At 41.3% G+C, this 20,171-nt stretch overlaps 1 protein-coding gene across 7 annotated transcripts in view; it reads right to left on the reverse strand.

Annotated features, from left to right (window-relative positions):
- Nucleotides 1-20,171, reverse strand: part of LOC133485892 (collagen alpha-1(XIX) chain-like) — a 150,872-nt gene that overhangs the window by 28,533 nt on the left and 102,168 nt on the right. For 6 of the 7 annotated variants that reach the window (XM_061790269.1, XM_061790272.1, XM_061790273.1 and 3 more), the window contains 13 exons: nt 19,418-19,495; nt 19,023-19,058; nt 18,367-18,420; nt 18,118-18,171; nt 17,403-17,444; nt 12,270-12,374; nt 9,297-9,350; nt 8,935-8,988; nt 3,383-3,436; nt 3,221-3,274; nt 2,983-3,027; nt 744-794; nt 546-590 (listed from right to left, as the gene is read on the reverse strand). In XM_061790269.1, coding sequence (XP_061646253.1) covers nt 546-590; nt 744-794; nt 2,983-3,027; nt 3,221-3,274; nt 3,383-3,436; nt 8,935-8,988; nt 9,297-9,350; nt 12,270-12,374; nt 17,403-17,444; nt 18,118-18,171; nt 18,367-18,420; nt 19,023-19,058; nt 19,418-19,495 — 726 coding nt within the window. The remainder of the gene's footprint in view (nt 1-545; nt 591-743; nt 795-2,982; nt 3,028-3,220; nt 3,275-3,382; nt 3,437-8,934; nt 8,989-9,296; nt 9,351-12,269; nt 12,375-17,402; nt 17,445-18,117; nt 18,172-18,366; nt 18,421-19,022; nt 19,059-19,417; nt 19,496-20,171) is intronic. The other variant, XM_061790270.1, reaches the window with a different exon arrangement.

The raw sequence follows: 20,171 nt of genomic DNA on the forward strand, positions 1-20,171 counted from the left end.
TGTAAATTACCAAAATTGAAGCTAGTCTATGAAGTAGGCAGCACAGGGAGAGAAATCCTTAAGATTTAACTGTGGTTCATAGAGATTTAGTTTTTTTTCTTCCTGTCGCCCTTAGGTGTTGTGGAGGTATGATCCCTGTGGGGCCTTTGATTGGATGTCTCCCTGGGTCTGAAGAGATTACAAACTGTCTGATAAGGAACAGCAGTGCAAGGGGAATTTCAAAGCGGGCCATTTTGGCTTCGCACTGTGTGACTGAACTCTGACTTCCATTTGCAAATTGCTGATGTTTTGTGCATCCCGGGGCAGGTCAAAGATACCCGTCTGAGAATCAAGGGGCCTCTTAGCCTTAACCCACCAAGCAGCAGCAGCACTCAATGAATGTGACTGAGTGTGATATGAGGGCCTCAGAAGCCGAGATAATACCGGAGGGCCGATGTTTTTTTTTTTCTTATGCAGCTCTCTAGAACCAACATGTCTGTCTCCTGATGTTTCTCCACCGTGCACTTTGAAGGAATCACTTCAGGCATAATGACGATTATACTTACCGGAGCCCCAGGAGCCCCAGGGGGTCCTAAAATAGCTCCACCACTCTGAAAAGATATGATTTTGACTTTATGGCTTTCTATTCCACAATATGGGTCAAACGAATGTTTAACCACAGGCGTAGATTTTTTCCTACTAAAATGATTGATGGCATTGCACTGCGTCACTGTATCACAGCGACAATGAGTAAAGGTCTTTACCTGCAGCTTGTACAGACTGCTCATCCCATTGCCCTCCACATAGGGTACCCCCTAAAACACAACCAGCAGTAAATCACATCACATTTCATACCACAGAGCTTCCTTACTGAGATTCTTAAGCATCAAGTTTGTACAGTATGCCCCAGACAGGTATTTACTGCCAAGCCTTTGAACGCTACATGGGAGCAATCAATACCTCATTTGGTGATTTGACAATGAGGTGGAGATGGGTGAGAACAGAATAAAAGCAGAACTGCGAACTTTACTTACACTAACGTATTCCAAGAAGTGAGAACAACTTTGAGGAGTGAGAATGAGGGTACATCCTAGACTTCTTAGGACCGTGTTCCAATACAAACTTATTTTTTGCCTGTTTTAGATCGGTGAATGAAATCTTTTAAAACCGAAAGAGAGTTAAGGTGCTCATTTAGAGGCAAGTGGATGCCTGTGCCCTTTTCAGGCCACTGAGCCAATCCTTGTCCTCCCAGAATGCACTTTATGAGGCCAGGGTGTGTGGGGGTGTAAGGCAAGTTCAAGGGGATGCCTGATGAATTATAGATTGGGTTTGGAAGCGCTTACTCACTGGCCTTTTAGAGGAAGCGAACATGGTTCATTGCCAGCAAGTGGGTCATCACAATGTCATCATATTTGTACTTGTTTGTCATTTTTTGCTCTCGTCTTGCACTAAATACTGAAATAAAGCATACTCAAGGTCACTAGAAGACATGTCAAGGCAGTCATGTGTCCTGAATGAAAACTTTGTTGAGATCTTTTCAGTCTGCTGATTCACAACTAAAACTACATTTTTAAAAATAACAATTAAATATCAATTAAAAAAACATAAAAGAGGGCATGTTAGAATCAATCAGGAAGTATATATCCAGTAGAGAGCAAAGTGCGTGATGATAAACGGTACCATGCCATCAAAAGGCAATTTTTGTTAATATTGTTTTATACATAACATAGATCAAAATGAGTCTGTGAAATAGTTTAATTTTGACACTATGCGGTTTGTCGATTGAATGCAATAGCCTTTGAACATCAAACTGCTTGCAAAACAGGTGTATTTGAAATCGCTGTCGTTGTGATGTAGTTTCGTCAATTAATATTCAAGTACCTGCCCACTTCGTGGTAGGTACCCACTCACTCATCTCAGGAAAAGTGGCTGAGTGACAAAGCTTGTGCAAAGCTTTGCATCACATGCCAAACTCAGATGACTTGAGGAATAAATTCCATCTATCCATCCATTTTTCATAACGCTTATCTTCACTAGTGTCGCGGGCGTGCTGGAGCCTATCCCAGCTATCTTTGGGCGAGAGGCGGGGTACACCCTGAACCGGTCGCCAGCCAATCGCAGGGGCCATATAAACAATCATTCTCACTCACATTCACACCTACGGGCAATTTAGTCTTAGTCTTTAGTCTAGGCAGTTAACCTACCGTGCATGTTTTTGGGACGTGGGAGGAAACAGAGTACCCGGAGAGAGGAAACCGATGCAGGCACGGGGAGAACATGCAAACCCCACACAGGAAACCTGGGTCCTCAGAACTGTGAAGCAGATGTGCTAACCAGTCGCCACCATGCCACCCGCTTCAAAATCCAGCTGTCTCAATTGTGAGGTGAAAAAGACCAACTCGAATAGCTTGAAAAAGGCCTTCCTGGGCATTTTCAACCTAAATTATCTTGCAAACCCGATGAAGGAACATCAAAGATTATCAAAAAATATGATGGCATGGCATAAAACTTTAAATAATCATATTTTTTTTTTTTTTTTTTTTTTGGGGGGGGGACATTCAGATGGGAGGAAGTTTGCTCATTCTTGACCTCTGTCAGACTGCTGCACATTTGACTTCTGTTTAAAAAGGGACTGTGATCTTTGATTGTTGGTTTTTAAGACTTGGATCACATTCACATTCATTTTTTGTGTACAACAGTACTGGAGATAGTTCAAAAATAGTAGTTCTTACTTTAATTTGTACTTGTATTTATTTACTATTAACCATTCAAGGTTATTAAAAGAGCCTGATTGTGTTGTTGAAGAATTCATGGTGCATACAGGATCAAACAATTGGAGGATGTGATTGGATACATTGTTGTTCTCTTTGACTATAGATTTCTATTTTATTCAGTAGTTTGCATCATCTAAAATTGACAAATAATTGAAAAATCAACCTAAATGGACCATTTACAATGAATTCCTATTAAATATTATGTCAAATTGTTTGTCTGATAACTTACTGGAGGTCCTGGGAGGCCTGGTCGACCAGGAGGTCCTTCATTCCCCTGCCATTTATAAACCAGAAATTATTTTTTGAGAAATCTGGTAAAAGAAAAACTGATTAAATCCATTAACATTAAAATAATACATAAAAAAAACAAAAAGAAAACAGTTGTAAATAATAACATTGTAATTTAGGGACATACATGAATGAAATAAAAAATAATGAAGAGTAACACTGAATTAAAAAAACTTTACTCTTTCCCCTTTAGATCCTGTTTGCCCCATTGGACCAGGACGACCCATGAGCCCCTGTAAATATAACAAAACAGGAAACTTTTCATTCAGCAATCACATTTTGTCATAACGTCATAACACTATATATTTTTTAACAGATCTCAATTAGAATCGGCGTCTTACCGGCTCCCCGGTGCGACCTGTCACTCCAGGAAGTCCCGGGATTCCAGGAGGCCCCTGAGACAGTGGAGATTTGTCAATATCAGTCAGTATGTCAATATCAAACAAAAGTGATGTATTTGCATTTCACATTATTCACAATTATATGAAAAGACATGGTCAGAAACTGAAGAATCTAAGCCAAATGTCATGATCTACTCTGAATTTTGTTTTGTCTGTCAGTTGGCTCGTCAATGTGCTTTTCTTTGTTTTCCCCAAGTAGCGCAACACGCACTTGTTTATTTATTTTTCCTTTGTACTTTTTAAACACTATTTTTCCTACACTTAGTAGCGCTTTGGTAGTGCTTTATGTTTATTAATTCATGGTTGGGGCGTACCTCTAATTTAGGGGATAACTAGCTGGGTTTACACACCAACACTCAGGCTAGAGCTGTCCTATTTTTTCGATGTGAATGGACTGATATAGCCTACTAGGATGAGAGGCAAAACAATCTAATTGTGTTTGATTCAATGCCCTGGGAATGAAATGACCTGGATGAACGAGAATATTAGCAGGCATTTATCTTTATTAGTGTTTAATTTTGGTACTTTAAGATTATTCTTCCTTCTCATTAGTAGCACTTTATGTTGCCACTTTTTCTCATTTAATCATTTATTGGAATAAGAACACTTCCTCCTTCAACACTCTGCTTTGGTGTCCAACCAGTAACATATTGTTACTGAATAATCTGGCCATAAAATGGATCCTGTGCAAACTGAGTCATTATAAAAAGCAGTCCTTGCTGGAAATTATAGACGCTCTTCAGAGCCTTTCTTTAATACGGGCATCCTGGGGACACAAGTGGACCATGCATGTTCCAAGCTAGCCACACTAAGCTATGCCTGCTAACTCTGACGACGCTCCGTCCTCCTCTGTTTTTTTTCTCATACCTCTCCACCGCCATGCGGGTTATGGGACTACAAGGAATTAAAAATTCCACACCGAGCCAGATACTCCAGGGAATTGGGTAACTGTGGAAATTTTTTTACATCAATTCAACCTTGTCTTAAATAAACAGCCGTTAACTTACTCCCGGGACAAAGCTAAAATAGTGTTTATGATGAGACTCCTGTCTGGTAAAGCTGTGTATATTGATATTACAGCTTTTGACCACCAACTTTAGCGTCGGGAGGCCGGTAACAGACTGCTACACGGCAAGTTATTCATTGCAAAATTTTATGTCAACTTCTGCATTTTGGTGGCAAAGAGCAGATGAGGTCAAGGATGAACTTGCAGCCCTAGATGAGATTTAATTGCTGGAGGACCACATCTCGCTGGCTATCTGTCTGGAGAACCGTGTGAGGAAGAGTGACAGAGTGGGGCTCTTCATGCTGCTGTTACTTGCTGGATCGACCTGCCGCCGAAGAACCCTCACTATGACGTCATCCAAACGCTCTGTAGGACCTCGTCGGCAAGCCCATGCAGCTGGGTGGAAACAGGCTTCCTATCACAGAGGGTAGTCGACATCTACCTGCCTGGATGTCTAGTTCGTCCTACACTACCTACCAGAGGCTCAACAGTTGTTAGTTGCTCTTCAACTGATCCGTCCACCAGACGACTTCAACTCTTCGCTGTGGAGATTCCTTTTCTGATGTTGGTAGACTCAAGGGCCGGCGAGAGTCTTATGGACTCAGATTTGTTTAACGTTATCTCATTGCTCTGCTAAAACTATAAAACCCAAGGAGGTTCATGCTTAAAATGTTCATCTTCTGTCAGTTTGTTTTCTTAAAACGGATACATTTTCATCATTCCCTTTCAGTCAGCTCCTGTTGTCCTCGGTGTCACCTGGCTCAAATTACACAATCGGCAAACTGACTGTTCCAAACCTGGCCTCACTAGATAGAGTATATATTATCACTCATATGTCTTTGTTCAGCTGTTACTTCCGCTTCCTCCACAGGCACTAAATCTGTTGAGTCTACTGACTTATCTGCTGTCCCGAGTATCATGATAAACTGCATACATTCCTTGAAGTCTCGGCGCCCTTTGCACAATGGTCATTGCACCGGACTATTGCAATATTAGTCATTCGAACTGCTCTAAGTGCTAGAGGACTCTGCATCTTTTGCACAATTGTCAAAACAATTTTTTTTATAAAATGTACCGGCATTACCAGATAGCTATTACCCCTTTATTGCTTTTTTTTGTCTATGTCTCAAAGTGTTCTCTGTCAATTGACTGTCTCTTGTCGGACTAGAGCGGCTCCAACTAGCGGAGACAAATTCCTTGTGTGTTTTTTGGACATACTTGGCAAATAAAGATGATTCTGATTCTGATTTACATTGTGTTTTGTAAGGATTGGGCTCTTTACTTGCTCCTTTATCGTCCTGATAACTGTACCATTAATCTGCTCCCGGTTACTGTTTAGCCTCTTCAAAGCTTTACAACTTCACCAAACCAGAAAGAAACATGCTGGAAGAGAACATTTCATCTCTCGCTGCGGGTCTAATTTACCCATCTTCCTCTCCAGTTAGGATAGGCTTATTTTTTGTCTATAAGGATACAACCCGTTCAAAAAAAAATTGTTTTATCTGAACAAAATAAATCCAAAACCCAAACACAAGATGGACATTCTAGACCTAATGATACACTTTGCATTGATTACTGCAGCCTTAATGAAATCCCCACCAAGGATAGGTAACGTCTGCCTCTTAAAGATGCCACCTTTACTCCACTCACTCACAATCACTGGTATATCTTCATCAAATTGGACCTCCATAATGCCTATCACTTGATATGCATAAAGGAAGGATATAAATGGAAGACTGCCTTTACAACACCCTGATGGGGCATCTAAAATATTTAGTTATGCCCTTTGGCTTCACTAATGCCCCCGTAATTTTCCAATGTTGAGTAAATGTCGTTTTGTATTTGATACCTCGATGACATGAATAATCTTCTCCAAATCTCTCCAGGAACATGTCTAACACACCAGGGTGGTTTTACAATGGCTCCAAGAGACCCTTGGTTTTTAAAGGCCGAGAAATGTTCTTTTCATGCCCTTTTTTGGTGTTCATTTTGGAGAAGGCTGATCTAGCCAAGATTCAGGCTGTGGTTGATTGGCCAATTCCTACACTATATAGGCAGACCCCAGAGACTGACTCTGCATTCAATATTTTGAAACAGGTGTTTACTTCCGCACCTGTTCTAACACATCCTGATTCCAGTCTCCAATATTTTGTTGAGGTTGATGCCCCCGATTTCAGAGTGTGAGCAGTACTCTCTCAAAGATCCCCTTTTGACAAGAATTTGCACTCCTGCCCCTTCTTTTCTCATGGCCTGAGTCCAGCTGAAAGAACTACAACATTTGCAACAATGACTTACTGGCCTTAGTTTCAGCTCTGCAGGAGTGGAGGCACTGTTTAGAGAGTTGTACTCACACGTTCACTGTTTGGACGGACCTATGTCCGCTCCACCCGGAGAATTAATTCCCGTCATCCAAAGTGGGGTCTATTCCTCGCCAGGTTTGATTTCTCACTTACCTACCTGCCCTCTCCAGACTTTATTCTCCACCTTCCGATGACATACTGCCAGAGAGTATCATGGCCGAGTTGAAGAAGAGAGTTTTGAATGCATTTGTGAAGACTTCATTCCCGAGTGGCTGCCCTTTTGACTGTACGTCACTCCGACCTACGATCTGAGGTTTTAGATTGCGTAGCAATGCTATTGGTGGCCTACTCTTCTTCTAGATGCCAAGCAACTTATTGCAGCCTGCTCCGTCTGCACCTGCAACAGGGCTCCTGCTGATCATTTGCATCCTCTTCCCATGCTATCCAGCCTATGGTCCCACATCGCACATTTGTTACAGGCCTATCTCCTTTGAGAGGAAATACAGTTATTCTTATAATTGTTGACTATTTTTCAAAGATGGCGCCTTGCTGAAGCTCCCGTCTGTGTTAGAGACTGTCGAGTTCCTAGTACTCTACGCGTCTTGGGTCTATGGCATCTCCTGTGATGTGGTCTCCAACAGAAGTCCCCAGTTTGGCTCCATAGAATGCAATGCCCTGGGGGGCTCAGTTTGCCTCTCTTTGGGATACTACCCCCAGACCAATGGCCAGACAGAGCGGGGCAACCAAGGCCTCACCCACTTTTCCCATTCCCGCATGGCTATCTGCAACCGGCAGCTTGTCGATCGTCACTGGACTCCTGCTCCACACTATAGACCAGGACAAAGAGTGTGGCGGTTTTTCCAGGACTTGGAATCTGATGCCCCCCAGGTTCATCGGTCCATTCAAAACCACATCAATCCCTGCATTGCAAGACTCCAATTTCTCTCTTCCCACAAGCTCCACCCAGTTTTACATGTTTCCATCCTCAAGCCTCTCACCACTAGGCACCAGATCGCTCCTTTGTCTTTGCCATTTGCTGTGCTGCTTTCTGTCTCACTCCCATTTTGGATTTGGCTGCAAGTTGGATGTTTTTTTTGTGGTCTTTATTTGTCCCAGTAAGTTCTGCTGCTTTTATTTTTATTTTTTATTTTATCCCTCCTTGCTCAACTTCTTCCTAGTTTAGTCACTGCTTGTTGAAACTTTGTTGATTTCTATTTTTTTTTCTTGTAAGTAATGCTTTATGTTTGTTGTTTTTTGTACTTTATAAATACTATTTTTACTCCTCCTCAATAGACCTTTAATGTTTATTAGTCTTTTATTTTGGTACTTTGTTAAAGATTATTCTCCCTACTCATTAATAGTGCTTTATGTTCCCAGTTTTTCTCAAGTACTATATTGAAATAAAGACTTTGACTTACTCCTTTAACACTCTACTTTGGGGTCCGCCCAGTCACATATTGTTGGAGAAAAATGTCCACAAACAAAAGTAATGTAGAGACACCAAGGCAATAACAGAGCCATAATTCTTCTTTTTACAAGCGAGTTTTCCAATAAAATAGTTTGTATGATGTTTTGAAGTTCCTTCACATTGCTACTCAAATAGACTACCTTTTTACACATTTTTCTATCGACTGACATTTAAAGCAAACGAGAATTTATTGATCCAAATGATAATGTTGGCATGTTTATTTGACGTCTTACAATGTTTTCCAGCATTCTATCAGCAGCAAAAACTTTTAATGACTTTAATCCTTACTTTATTAAACAAAGACTGTGCGTTAGATTTCAGAGGAAGCAAAAATATTTTCACAGACACCATCTTCAAGCTTAAAAAAACAGTGGAGATGAGCCATAGAGAATTAGCTTATTGGGTAAGATCTCAAATCCAGCAAGTGTGGCTCAATGCCTAAGGTTGACCTAAGTGATGAAGGGTTGCAATATTAGGGAAATGCAGGTCCCATGGTTGCTCTAGACTGTCTTGCTTTTTTTAAAATCAGCACACACCAGTTCCTTTCCTTTTAGTTCCTTATAAAGCATCACCTCGGTGGGAAAACGATGGGGAATAGTGCCCATGCGGCGTCAAAGAGTTTTTGATACGCCGCTTAGATTAAAAAGGTCATCAGATTTGGCATTACAATAAGTGAATGTCAACTTTGTGCCAACTTCTTCCACTTTTATGCACTCACCTCATCCCCCTTATCTCCTGTGGGGCCAGAGAAGCCTCTCTCTCCTTTCACTCCCTGTGGGTTCGGAGGGGTTTGGGTAGAAATGTTATGTTTTATATATATATAGTGGTTGCCTGGCATGACAATACAACAAAATATCATGGAAACTTGTCTCAATGTCTCACTCAGTTATACCTCACAGCTAGAAACTGGTCCTTTTTCTTAATGTGGAGCAACATAGTATCCATAGCAACAACTTCTGCTGCAAGCCCGTATCAGAGTACAAAAGATGAATTTCTCTATACTGCTGGTTAGGCTACAAGACATTTTGGAAATCTAAAGTTACATGCCATGTACTATATATGTTGTTATGGCCATCCAACCTTTGGGCCTTCTTTCCCAGGATTCCCCATTGGACCTCTTACACCTGGATCCCCCTGTTTAGAAGACACACACACACACAACACACAAGCAGGAATATACTGGATAATTTCAAGCAACCATGTAAGTCCAAATTGTTGTTGTGTTATAAGAAAGAAAAAAAAAGTTTCACAACCAGGGACCCACCAATGGCTGTTATTAGACAAAGCAGCAGAAATATACAGTTGTCTGTTCAGAGTTATTACTGTATGCTGTAAATTATATTTTGAGTGCACTTACAAGATGGTCCATGACGGAAAGTGTACCTACTGTATGTGTTTTTATTCAATAATGGTTTCCAATGATAAATTGGTTATTGGGCGCTGCGAATGTCCCTTTTATGTTTACTTTACATTTGCACAAAAACAACTGCACTGATATTTTACATAGGAATTGGCATTATTTATAGGATAAAGGCCAATTTATCCATCTAATAATGACCTATGTGCATTAAACATACTTGTTCGGTAAAATGACTTTAATAACAATCAGCAGCTCAAAACAAATGCTTATTAGTATGCAGAAATGTTTTTCGTCTTGGTTGTGTTGTGTCTATGCGCTTGGCCTATGGTGATACATACATGAAAACATGATAAAACAAAACATGTCACTAATTCATTTACAATGGCAACACAATGTATATGGAAAATGCAGACATCGTTAGGGATGGGAACTGATAAGAATTTAGGGATTCCGATACCATCCATCCATCCATTTTCCGAGCCGCTTCTCCTCACTAGGGTCGCGTGCGTGCTGGAGCCTATCCCAGCTGTCATCGGGCAGGAGGCGGGGTACACCCTGAACTGGTTGCCAGCCAATCGCAGGGCACATAGGAACAAACAACCATTCGCACTCAGTCATGCCTACGGGCAATTTAGAGTCTCCAATTCATGCATGTTTTTGGGATGTGGGAGGAAACCGGAGTGCCCGGAGAAAACCCACGCAGGCACGGGGAGAACATGCAAACTCCACACAGGCGGGGCCAGGGATTGAACCCGGGTCCTCAGAACTGTGAGGCTGACGCTCTAACCAGTCGGCCACCGTGCCGCCCGGATTCCGATACCATTATCAATATTGCTTATTGATCCGATAATGAAATTATACAAATGGGTTTTCTTGCATTTATTCTTTAATACATTGAACTTTGGACAGAAGATATAGAATATTTATTATACACTCTATATAATCTGTATCAGTGTGATGTATCCTTGGGGGGGAAAAAGTAGACGACTTACTTCTAGTATGTTAAGAGACCAAAACTTTAAACACTGAGCCTGAGAACAGTCAAAGTTTAAACTGCTATCTTTACTGCTAGGATATTAGAACTCTTTTTAATCCACCAAGTATTCCAGTACAGTGGAACCTAGATAAAATGGACCCCGATATAACGGATATCGGATCGAACAGAACGTCGGGACTAAACATTCTTTCATTCATTCATTTTCCACACCACTTGTCCTCGCTAGGGTCGCAGGTGTGCTGGAGCCTATCCCAACTATCTTCGGGCGAGAGGCAGGGTACACCCTGAACTGGTCGCCAGCCAATCACAAGGCACATATAAACAAACAGCCATTCGCACCTACGGGCAATTTAGAGTCTTCAATCAACCTACCATGCTTGTTTTTGGGATGTGGAAGGAAATCAGGCCAATGTGTCAAAAAACAATTTCTATTTGTCACTTGAACTGCCATTGACAAAGTCTGTTAGTTCCAGAATTGACTGCTGTTGTTTACTAGCATTGTGGAGCAATGCAGGCAGAGAATGGGACTGAGGTATTTCCGGGTTACAAATATACAATATAAATAGATCAAATTCCAAAAGACATTCCTCCCATGCCTACGTGGCAGCCATATTGAATGTGTGGTGGTGACGTGGCAGCCATGTGACGATGGTTATATCTATTGTCTGTTGTACATAGAGCAGAGAGAGAGTGGCATGGCTGTGGTGTTAACTCTGAGGAGTACAAAACACAAGTGTCTGGAGTCTGGAACATGTTATTTTTGGTACTATAACAGTTTTTTTTTTTGTTTTTTTTTGTCAAGCCGTTCGCCTTTGGCAAAAGATTTGGAACTGTTTAAGCACACTAATAATCCCTCATGGCTCAGGAAAGCGACTCGTCTATGATGAGTACTGTACGTCAACAATGTCACCATGACCATGCACACCTGCATGGTAAATTTGGAGAAAATGTGAAACTTTCAAAAATGTTCAAGCTTTTTTATATTTACTGTATTTAAAATAACTTTGTACTGTACTGGGCATTTTGGGCCATGAAAAAAACCCTACAAAACAGTAATTTTGTACTGTACAGTAATATGGATGCATATGGCCTCAAAGAAGAAACTGCTATATAACGGACAATTTTATGTTGTTTTGCAAAATACCTTGTGATTACAGAAACCCACTTATTAGCAACTGCTAGCTCCACAGAGACTTGGGGGAGCCTCTCCAAAAGTACATCCAAGTGAGGTGAGCATCAAAGCGGCTTTGCATGCTCGCCCCCCATCCCATCCCTGCGACAGCCGGTTCTCAACACTTAAGATTTGTTTTCTCCTCCTCACGCTTCCATCATTCTTGCCATGAAGTAAACCCAAGGTTGGCAGAGAATGAGGCACTTTAAGCAAAGTGCTTGTTCTTTTATTTATTTTTATTCCCAAGCAGAATCCCTAAGCGGAATCATCAGACAAGTAAACAAACAATTCCTAGGAATCAAATTACTGGGAACCGCTTCTCAAAAAGAACCGGTTATCATTTCCAATCCCTAGACATCATTGTTATCTTTGTTAAAAAGACAAATTTGTCATGAAGTGGACTTTATGGGTTTTCATTGACAACTGAATGTGAGCGTGCATCCACAGTAGAACTAGGGGTTTAATGCGAAGTGACACGATGGGGTCATAAGTGTTTACACCATCTTACTAATGAGTCACATGTACCTTTTCTCCCACCATGCCGTCATGTCCAAGCACTCCAGGGGAGCCCTTCTCTCCCTTCTGCCCAGTCAGCCCAGAGACTCTCATCTGGCAAACACTGCAGGCGTTCTAGCAGCACAGGGAGGGCGATGGAGGACGCAAACGTGGTGACACAAATAAGATATCATCAAATCTGAGCCTAACACTGTATTTTGTCCCTTTGTTATGTTACATCCCAGGGTGGAGGACAAGACCCTATCTGACAAAGTGCTCTTTAAATGTCTGCAGAGCAGAAATAATGTGAACCCAACAACATCATCTCTCAGCGAGGTAAGTGGTGAACTTTGTCAAACTCAGTGGCTGTGACATTTAGCCGAGACTTTTAAATATCACCTTCCCTGATCCATTTTAAATATATAAGGACTGCACCTTCCAGCAGAATGTGGCATACTGCGCTATTTATTACAAGCAGCACTACAGTTAAATTTTAAAATGCAAAATCAGAAAAGAAAATCAGTTTATGATTAAGAAGTAATAGATTGATGTGAAAATGATCAAATAAAAAGAATCAGGGTTTTAGGGATCAGAGAATTAAAGACCCAACAAATACTTGTTAACACAAAATTAGTTTTTATAGAGAATTCAGTTACACCTTAGAAGCAACACAGGACATTTTTCAAAAACTTTTGTTATTGCCACATTAGTGCTGGCACCAAAGCGCTCAAAATAAAACAAGTCTATGGTTATAAAATTTTAGGTTTCTGCAAGTAGTTCATTATCTGCATTATGGTAATCTTTTTAAATGCTTTGCCTCACTGGTGACCTGAAACTGCTGTGATGCTTCGATACTTGACAGATAATGTCGACACGCTAAAATTTGCTCCCATCTTTTATCATCTTAAAAAAGAATCATTAAAGACCTAACACTTTTTGTGTGTAAACAAAAGGCCTATGTCTGTTAAATATTGTTCACAAATTAGTGTAAGTCAGAGGTGGGTAGAGTAGCCAAATATTGTACTCAATCAAGTAAAAGTAAAAAGTAGTCATCCAAATATTTACTTGAGATATTTACTTGAATATTTACTTTCTTACTTGAGTAAGAAAGTACTCAATGAAAAAAACTACTGAAGTAAAGAGTAACTTGTGAGTAACTTCAGATTTTTTTTCCTACATCAGAACATGAACATCAAATGAAATAATAAAAAAAATAATACACACACCTGCCACTATTTCAATTTGTAACTGACCAAAAACCAACAACACATACATTGGGCCCTACAGAAACATTATTTGCTTTATTCGCTTAAATGACTTCATGAAGAAGCTGTTTGCTGAACAGACTTAGTGATTGTGTGTGCGTGTGCGACACCATAGGACAGGGCTAATTTTGCCATATCCACTGCCAAAACGACAATAGAAACATCTACAACTTACCGCAAGGTGTTTTCTCAAATTTGAAGTCGGACGAATTATCCAAGTTTGACCAATCACAATTTAAGAGCTGCATGATAAAGCTGTTGTTTTTCGGCATGTGTAAAATAAACAGCAGCCCGGCTGTCCCCACCTCCCCCCAAAATTAGTCATTTTGATTGGGTCGCGAAGGCTACGTACGCGGTCATGTGACTGCCTTGTGTCGTCTGATTGGTGAATTGGAGTCAAATGACATTGGTGATCCCGTTTGATTCGCGCAACAGGCACCCTATGCGGAAGTCGAAGATGGAGTCTAAAAATAGACGCGCACACGCAAGAATGAATAAATAAAAGTAGCGAACGGCATGTCGATCATTGTAACGGAGTAAAAGTATCGATCCTTGCATCCATCCATCCATTTTCCAAGCCACTTATCCTCACAAGCGTCGCGGGCGTGCTGGGGCCTATCCCAGCTATCTTCGGGCAGGAGCCGGGGTACACCCTGAACTGGTTGCCAGCCAATCGCAGGGCACACATAAACAAACAACCATTCACACTCACATACACACCTAGGGGCAATTTAGAGACTTCAATTAACCTACCATGCATGTTTTTGGGATGTGGGAGGAAACCAGAGTGCCCGGAGAAAACCCACGCAGGCACGGGGAGAACATGCAAACTCCACACAGGCGGGGCCGGGGGTTGAACCCCGGTCCTCAGAACTGTGAGGCAGACGCTCTAACTGTAGAGTTTCTGGAACATGTTACTTGAGTAAATGTAACGGAGTAAATATAACGCGTTACTACCCACCTCTGGTGTTAGTGAGCACTTCTCTTTTGCCAAGATAATCCATCTCACACTGCTCACAGGTGTGGCATGTGGGCATGCATACATGATTTTCACAAAGGTGTGCCCTAGACTGCCCACAATAAAACGCCACATTTAAAATGTGCAATTTTACTGTACGGAATATATAAATGACATCACAAAAGTGCACCTGTGTTCATTGTCCATAACATAAGCCTGTCCATACTATAACATAACCCCCCCGCTGCTATGGTCCACTTAATCTACAACATAGACATCAGCAAAGCCATCACCCACACGATGCCATACACAGTGTCTGCCATCTGCCCTGTACAGACAAAACCAAGATTTATCCATGAAGAGACCGCCTCTCTATTGAGCCAGACGCCATTGAATGTGAGCATTTTCCCACTAAAGTCGGTTATGCTGACAAAATGCAGTGAGGCCGAGACCCCAATGAGGATGACGACCATGCGGATAAGATTTCCTGAGATGGTTTCTGACAGTTTGTGCAGAAATTCCTTGGTTATGAGAACTGGTCATTGCAGCAGCTGTCCAGGTGGCCTGTCTCCTATGATCTTGGAGGTGAAGATGCAGGATATGAAAGTCCTGGGCTGGTGTGGTGAGGTTGCACTTGGTCTGTTGTTGTGAGTCGGGTTGGATGTACCGGCAAATTCTGTGAAACACCTCCGGAGATTCATTTCATAGGCAAGAGCTCTGGTGGACATTTCTACAGTTAACATGCCAATTGCACACTCCTTGAAAACGTGCGATATCTGTGGCATTTGCTTTGCGAAAAAACTGCACATATTAGAGTGGCATTTTTTATGGGCATCCTAAAAACTACCCATGCAATATTCAAGCGGTCTAATTAGCATCTTGATATGCTGTTATGACAGCTGAGGTGGATGGATATCTTGGCAAAGGAGAAGTGCTTACAAACACAGATTTTGAAAGATTTGTGAACAATATATTAAATAGGCCTTTTGTGTACATTAAAAAGTCTTGGGAAAAATGTGAGCAAAAAAAGTGTTGCATTTACCTGTATATGTTTGTTCAGTAAATGGGTCATTTTCATATAATTTGATCAATAATGGTAAAGACATTGCCCACCGAGTTTGTCTTTGCATACCAATAAATTTTACTGATTTAATTATTGACAGATGTTATCCATCAAAAGGTCATAGTTTTTTGTCAGAAAAACATATTCTCAAGTCATATTTTTCAAACTTTTAATGCCAAAATATTTTTACCATTAGGTGTCTGAAATTAAGTTCCATGATTTGTAAAATGTTTTCTGAAGATGCTAATTACATTTTTGGATACTTGGAATTTTTCTCCTATTGTTTAATATGCGGTGGAACGGTGAACGACTGGTTAGAGCGTCTGCCTCACAATTCTGAGGACCGGGGTTCAATGCCCGGCCCCGCCTGTGTGGAGTTTGCATGTTTTCCCCGTGCCTGCGTGGGTTTTCTCCGGGCACTCCGGTTTCCTCCCACATCCCAAAAACATGCATGCTAGGTTAATTGAAGTCTCGAAATTGCCCGTAGGTGTGCATGTGAGTGCGACTGGTTGTTTGCTTGTATGTGCCCTGCGATTGGCTGGCAACCAGTTCAGTGTACCCCGCCTCCTGCCCGATGATAGCTGGGATAGGCTCCAGCACGCCCGCGACCCTAGTGAGGAGAAGCGGCTCAGAAAATGGATGTTTAATATGCTTTTTCCATAAAAAATAACACAAATGCATCTTAGTGTAAGTCACTGATGATGTAGTGGTACACTCGCCTGACTTTGGTGCAGGCAGCGTGGGTTCAGTTCCCACTCAGTGACGGTGTGAATGTGAGTGCGAATGGTTGTCTGTGTCTACATGTGCCCTGCGACTGACTGGCGACCAGTTCAGGGAGTAGTCCGCCTTTTGCCCGATGTCGGCTGGGATAGGCTCCCCCGCCCCCCGACCCTAACCGGGATAAGCGTTGTTGAAAATGGATGGACAGTCATCTTAGTGTCTTCAGACTTCCTTTTGTTGGTTCTTTTACAAATTGTCATTTTTTTGTTTGTTTGTTTGGGTTTTTTTTTTTGTCACTTAAGCTGTCTTTGTCGTTTATGCCACTGGGGAGAAACTCATTATGTTGTTGCAATACACCAGACGGCTCTGTGAGCTGAAGTGCGAGAATGAGGCAGTCATTTTGCATTCACACAATAGCATCAAAATAAATGGTGTTATTCCTGAGATTTGGATGAATATGTACAAATTAGTGAAAGTGTCGGAACTATTGCATGTCTATACCGTTATTATGATTGTATAAAGACAGTACTGTAATGGGTTTAATGAGCAGTTAGAATCATTTATGTACTTGTATCTGGAGTTTGAAGGGCAACACATGTAAATTGTGCAACTCACACGATTTTATGAAGCTGTTTATGTCTTTATAAACAGAAGTGTATTTCAACAGGTCACCACCATTTACTCTTGTCAATATGGACTGACTTTACTATGAATGCCTAACATTTGAAATCATCAATAACGTTTTGAAAATCGGACTTCAAGCGTGGCTGTTTCAGCATAGGAGACATTCACCTGTGTAAAACCAAGGCGGCATAAAAAAACTGCTAAATTACAATTTATTTATTTTTTAAAGCAAGTGTTTATTGATTAAATTACATGAAAATGACCCATATATTGTAGTATGATGAACATATTTACACGAAGTTGTCTCTCTAAAGGTTATAAATGAGTGGGCCTGGAAACAGGGAGAGATACATTTATTTCTAAATGTATCCCAGACAGCCTGATGGAGGCACTCAAGGGCTTTACATTGCTGCTGCTCCTACAAGCCACACATTTGTAGATGAGCAATACAATGAGCCCGTCAAATTTAGATGCTAAAATATGTATTTATTTCTGGAAAGCTGTAATTATCATTAATTATAATGGCAAAATACCTTAAGCAAAGCCCCCATATCTCCAACAATTGGTAGTGCAGTCTAGGGAAAAAAGTAAAAAAACAACATAAAACATAGGAACCTTCAGGCTAGTACATTTTTTGTATTACAAACCTATTCAGATGTTTATTTGATGCTGTAGACTGCAGTTAATAACACTGTTTTTCGTCCATGCTTTGGAAGAATAAAACCATGAACACTTCAGAAATCATTTAATGTTTCACTTTTACTGGTTCAATCTTCAAGGCTGGAGGAAACACTTGAATCATTGTGTTACGAGACAACACAATCCTCACGTCTTCATATCATGTCACATTTTTTTTAATTTGCTGTCAATGTATCACAAACATCAAATGGTAAAAAGAAGTGTGGTTTGAGATTCTTTATACAGTAATACTGTATATGAACAAACATTTTAAATGTAAAATGTCCATGGCTTTGATTTTAAAAAAAAGAAAAAAAAAAAAGAAAAAAAAAAGCAGCCCTCATGATCACCGTCTTGTTGCAGACACCAACTAAATGAAAATTATAGCCAAAAACAGCAGGGGTGGGGAGGGAGCAGGGGGCTGTCTATTTGTCACCAATGCCAACACCTTCCTGAAGGTAACGTTAGGCTGTGAACAGCAAGCCTGACTTCAAATTACCCCCAAACCGGAGTTGTATTAGTAAATTTACCTTCACGGTGCAAATGCGCAAAAGGGATTTTCAAACTTACTGGTTCACCTGGAGGTCCAGCAGGGCCAGGGGGCCCAGGTCTGCCAGGAGGGCCCTTTAAGTGAGAAAAAGAAAGAAGCTAACAATCCTTCCGGGAATGCCATTAAGCGAACATGCTACACTGTAATTGTGCTTTCACATCTGTCACAGTTGGTGGCAATGTGTGATCGAACAGCCTGCAGTGAGCTGAAAGTCTGACTTTTATCAGCACACGCGGCAGGTGGTGGATGGTGTGATGGGAACAACTCACCACTCTTCCGAGAGCTCCAACAGGCCCAGGTGAACCTGGGGCTCCATGAAGACCCTGAAAAAAAACCATCAGCATTGATGACTTAGCAGAGAAAATTACCAATTGGCATATACTGTACAAATGTTGATTATGATTTACCGTGGAACCTCATAAATTGAACAAAATTCTTTTTGGAGATGTTGTTTTGAATTTTATTTCAAAAATAGTTTTTCCTTTCAATTCCTAATTCTCATCAAGATTATTAACAATTGACTCCACTGTACAATGATTATCATGCAGCTTGTTGCGATATCATTAAGATGGAAAATAAAAAAATATAAAAAAATCATGTCATGGATTCAGGCATGTACACAAAGAGTTTAGAGGACAGGTCCTCAAACCCCACCCCCCAAAAAGAAGGCACCCACAGGAAAATATTTTTCAAGGGGGTGGAGGGGTGTGGGTGCTGCTGAAAATCTTTCCTGATTAAAAGTGTTCTTTGGAGGGGGGTGAGGTGTTTGGGTGGTGGTTTGCTGGTTTTGGTGGAATAATTGGACTGCAGCAAAGAAGGGCACTTTCTTCTTCCTGGCCCCCCCCCCAAAAAGGCTGGTGCTTGAGCACCACTTGGGGTCTATCTGTGCACGTGCCTGCATACATTTAGGGTATATTCCACAAACCTCAATTCCTGGCTTTCCTGGAGGTCCCAAGGGGCCCTGAGAACACATCACGCAGCTTGTTAACACCACCTGGCCTCTAGCACCAGGGATCCAATAAAGCTATTATGTTAGATATTTTTTGCTCATATTGATTCTGCCTCCAACAATTCTATATTAAAAGAAATGGAGACAGATTCCCTTGCAATCTTGTTGACGAGGTTGAAACATGCATTGTGCAAGATATATGATGGAGGGTTGAATGCATGGCACATGGCAGGAAGCATCTAGCAGTAATGACTGCTAGTTTCAGCAGAAAGTAAATTTACTGAGCACTGAGCCCTCTTTTACTGGGTGTATATGTGACCTTAAGGTAAAGAATAAATATGGAGAACAATCAAATACAGCATCATACTTACAGGCATGCCTGTGATGCTCTCTCCAGGCTCGCCTTTATTACCGTGCTCTCCAGGCAGTCCTGGGACGCCTCGTTCCCCCTGACAAAAGAACAAGGCAGCAGTTAGACGGCTCAATCCGAAGCTCCTGGAGAGCTGCTGCACTGCATGATCATTAAGTATTTACACTGGACCCGAATGGATTTTTGCTTTCAGTGTTTTTGTCTTTTGCAGCTTGAAGGGGAGGAAACAAGTATTTACAAGGCCAGTGGGGTATACATGTGTTCCTTATCTGCTTTATTTTAAACTCTACACGTCATTATAGAGGTACACAATATTTCAGGTGTGTCCCCCCCCCCCATACCAATGACATAGGAATCATAAACATATTTAGTACCTTTAGCACCTAAAGCTAAAAAACCCTGGAACAAAATGCTTTGAATAGACTTTGACATAGCATTATTGCACCATGAAAAGGATCAAATTTACCCCCCCCCCAGCATACAACTTCCACTCTTCTGGGAATTTTTTTTACAAGGTTTTGGAGGGTGTTTGTGGGAAATTTAAGTCATTCATTTAGAATAACATTTGTGAGGGCACAGGTAAAAAATGTTGTAGTGAGCCGACGTTGGCTCACAATGTCTGTTCTCGTTGAGTTGGATTGGGGGGCCGGTGCAGATTTGCCTCCAGAAAAAAAACTATGTCCAAATCGATATGTGCTATGTGCGCCAACTGTCAACTGCGCACCTTTGGCCGATCGTCGAGGGCGTACACACAT

Source organism: Phyllopteryx taeniolatus, chromosome 11, assembly GCF_024500385.1.
Source record: "Phyllopteryx taeniolatus isolate TA_2022b chromosome 11, UOR_Ptae_1.2, whole genome shotgun sequence".
NCBI classification, from domain to species: Eukaryota; Metazoa; Chordata; class Actinopteri; order Syngnathiformes; family Syngnathidae; genus Phyllopteryx; species Phyllopteryx taeniolatus.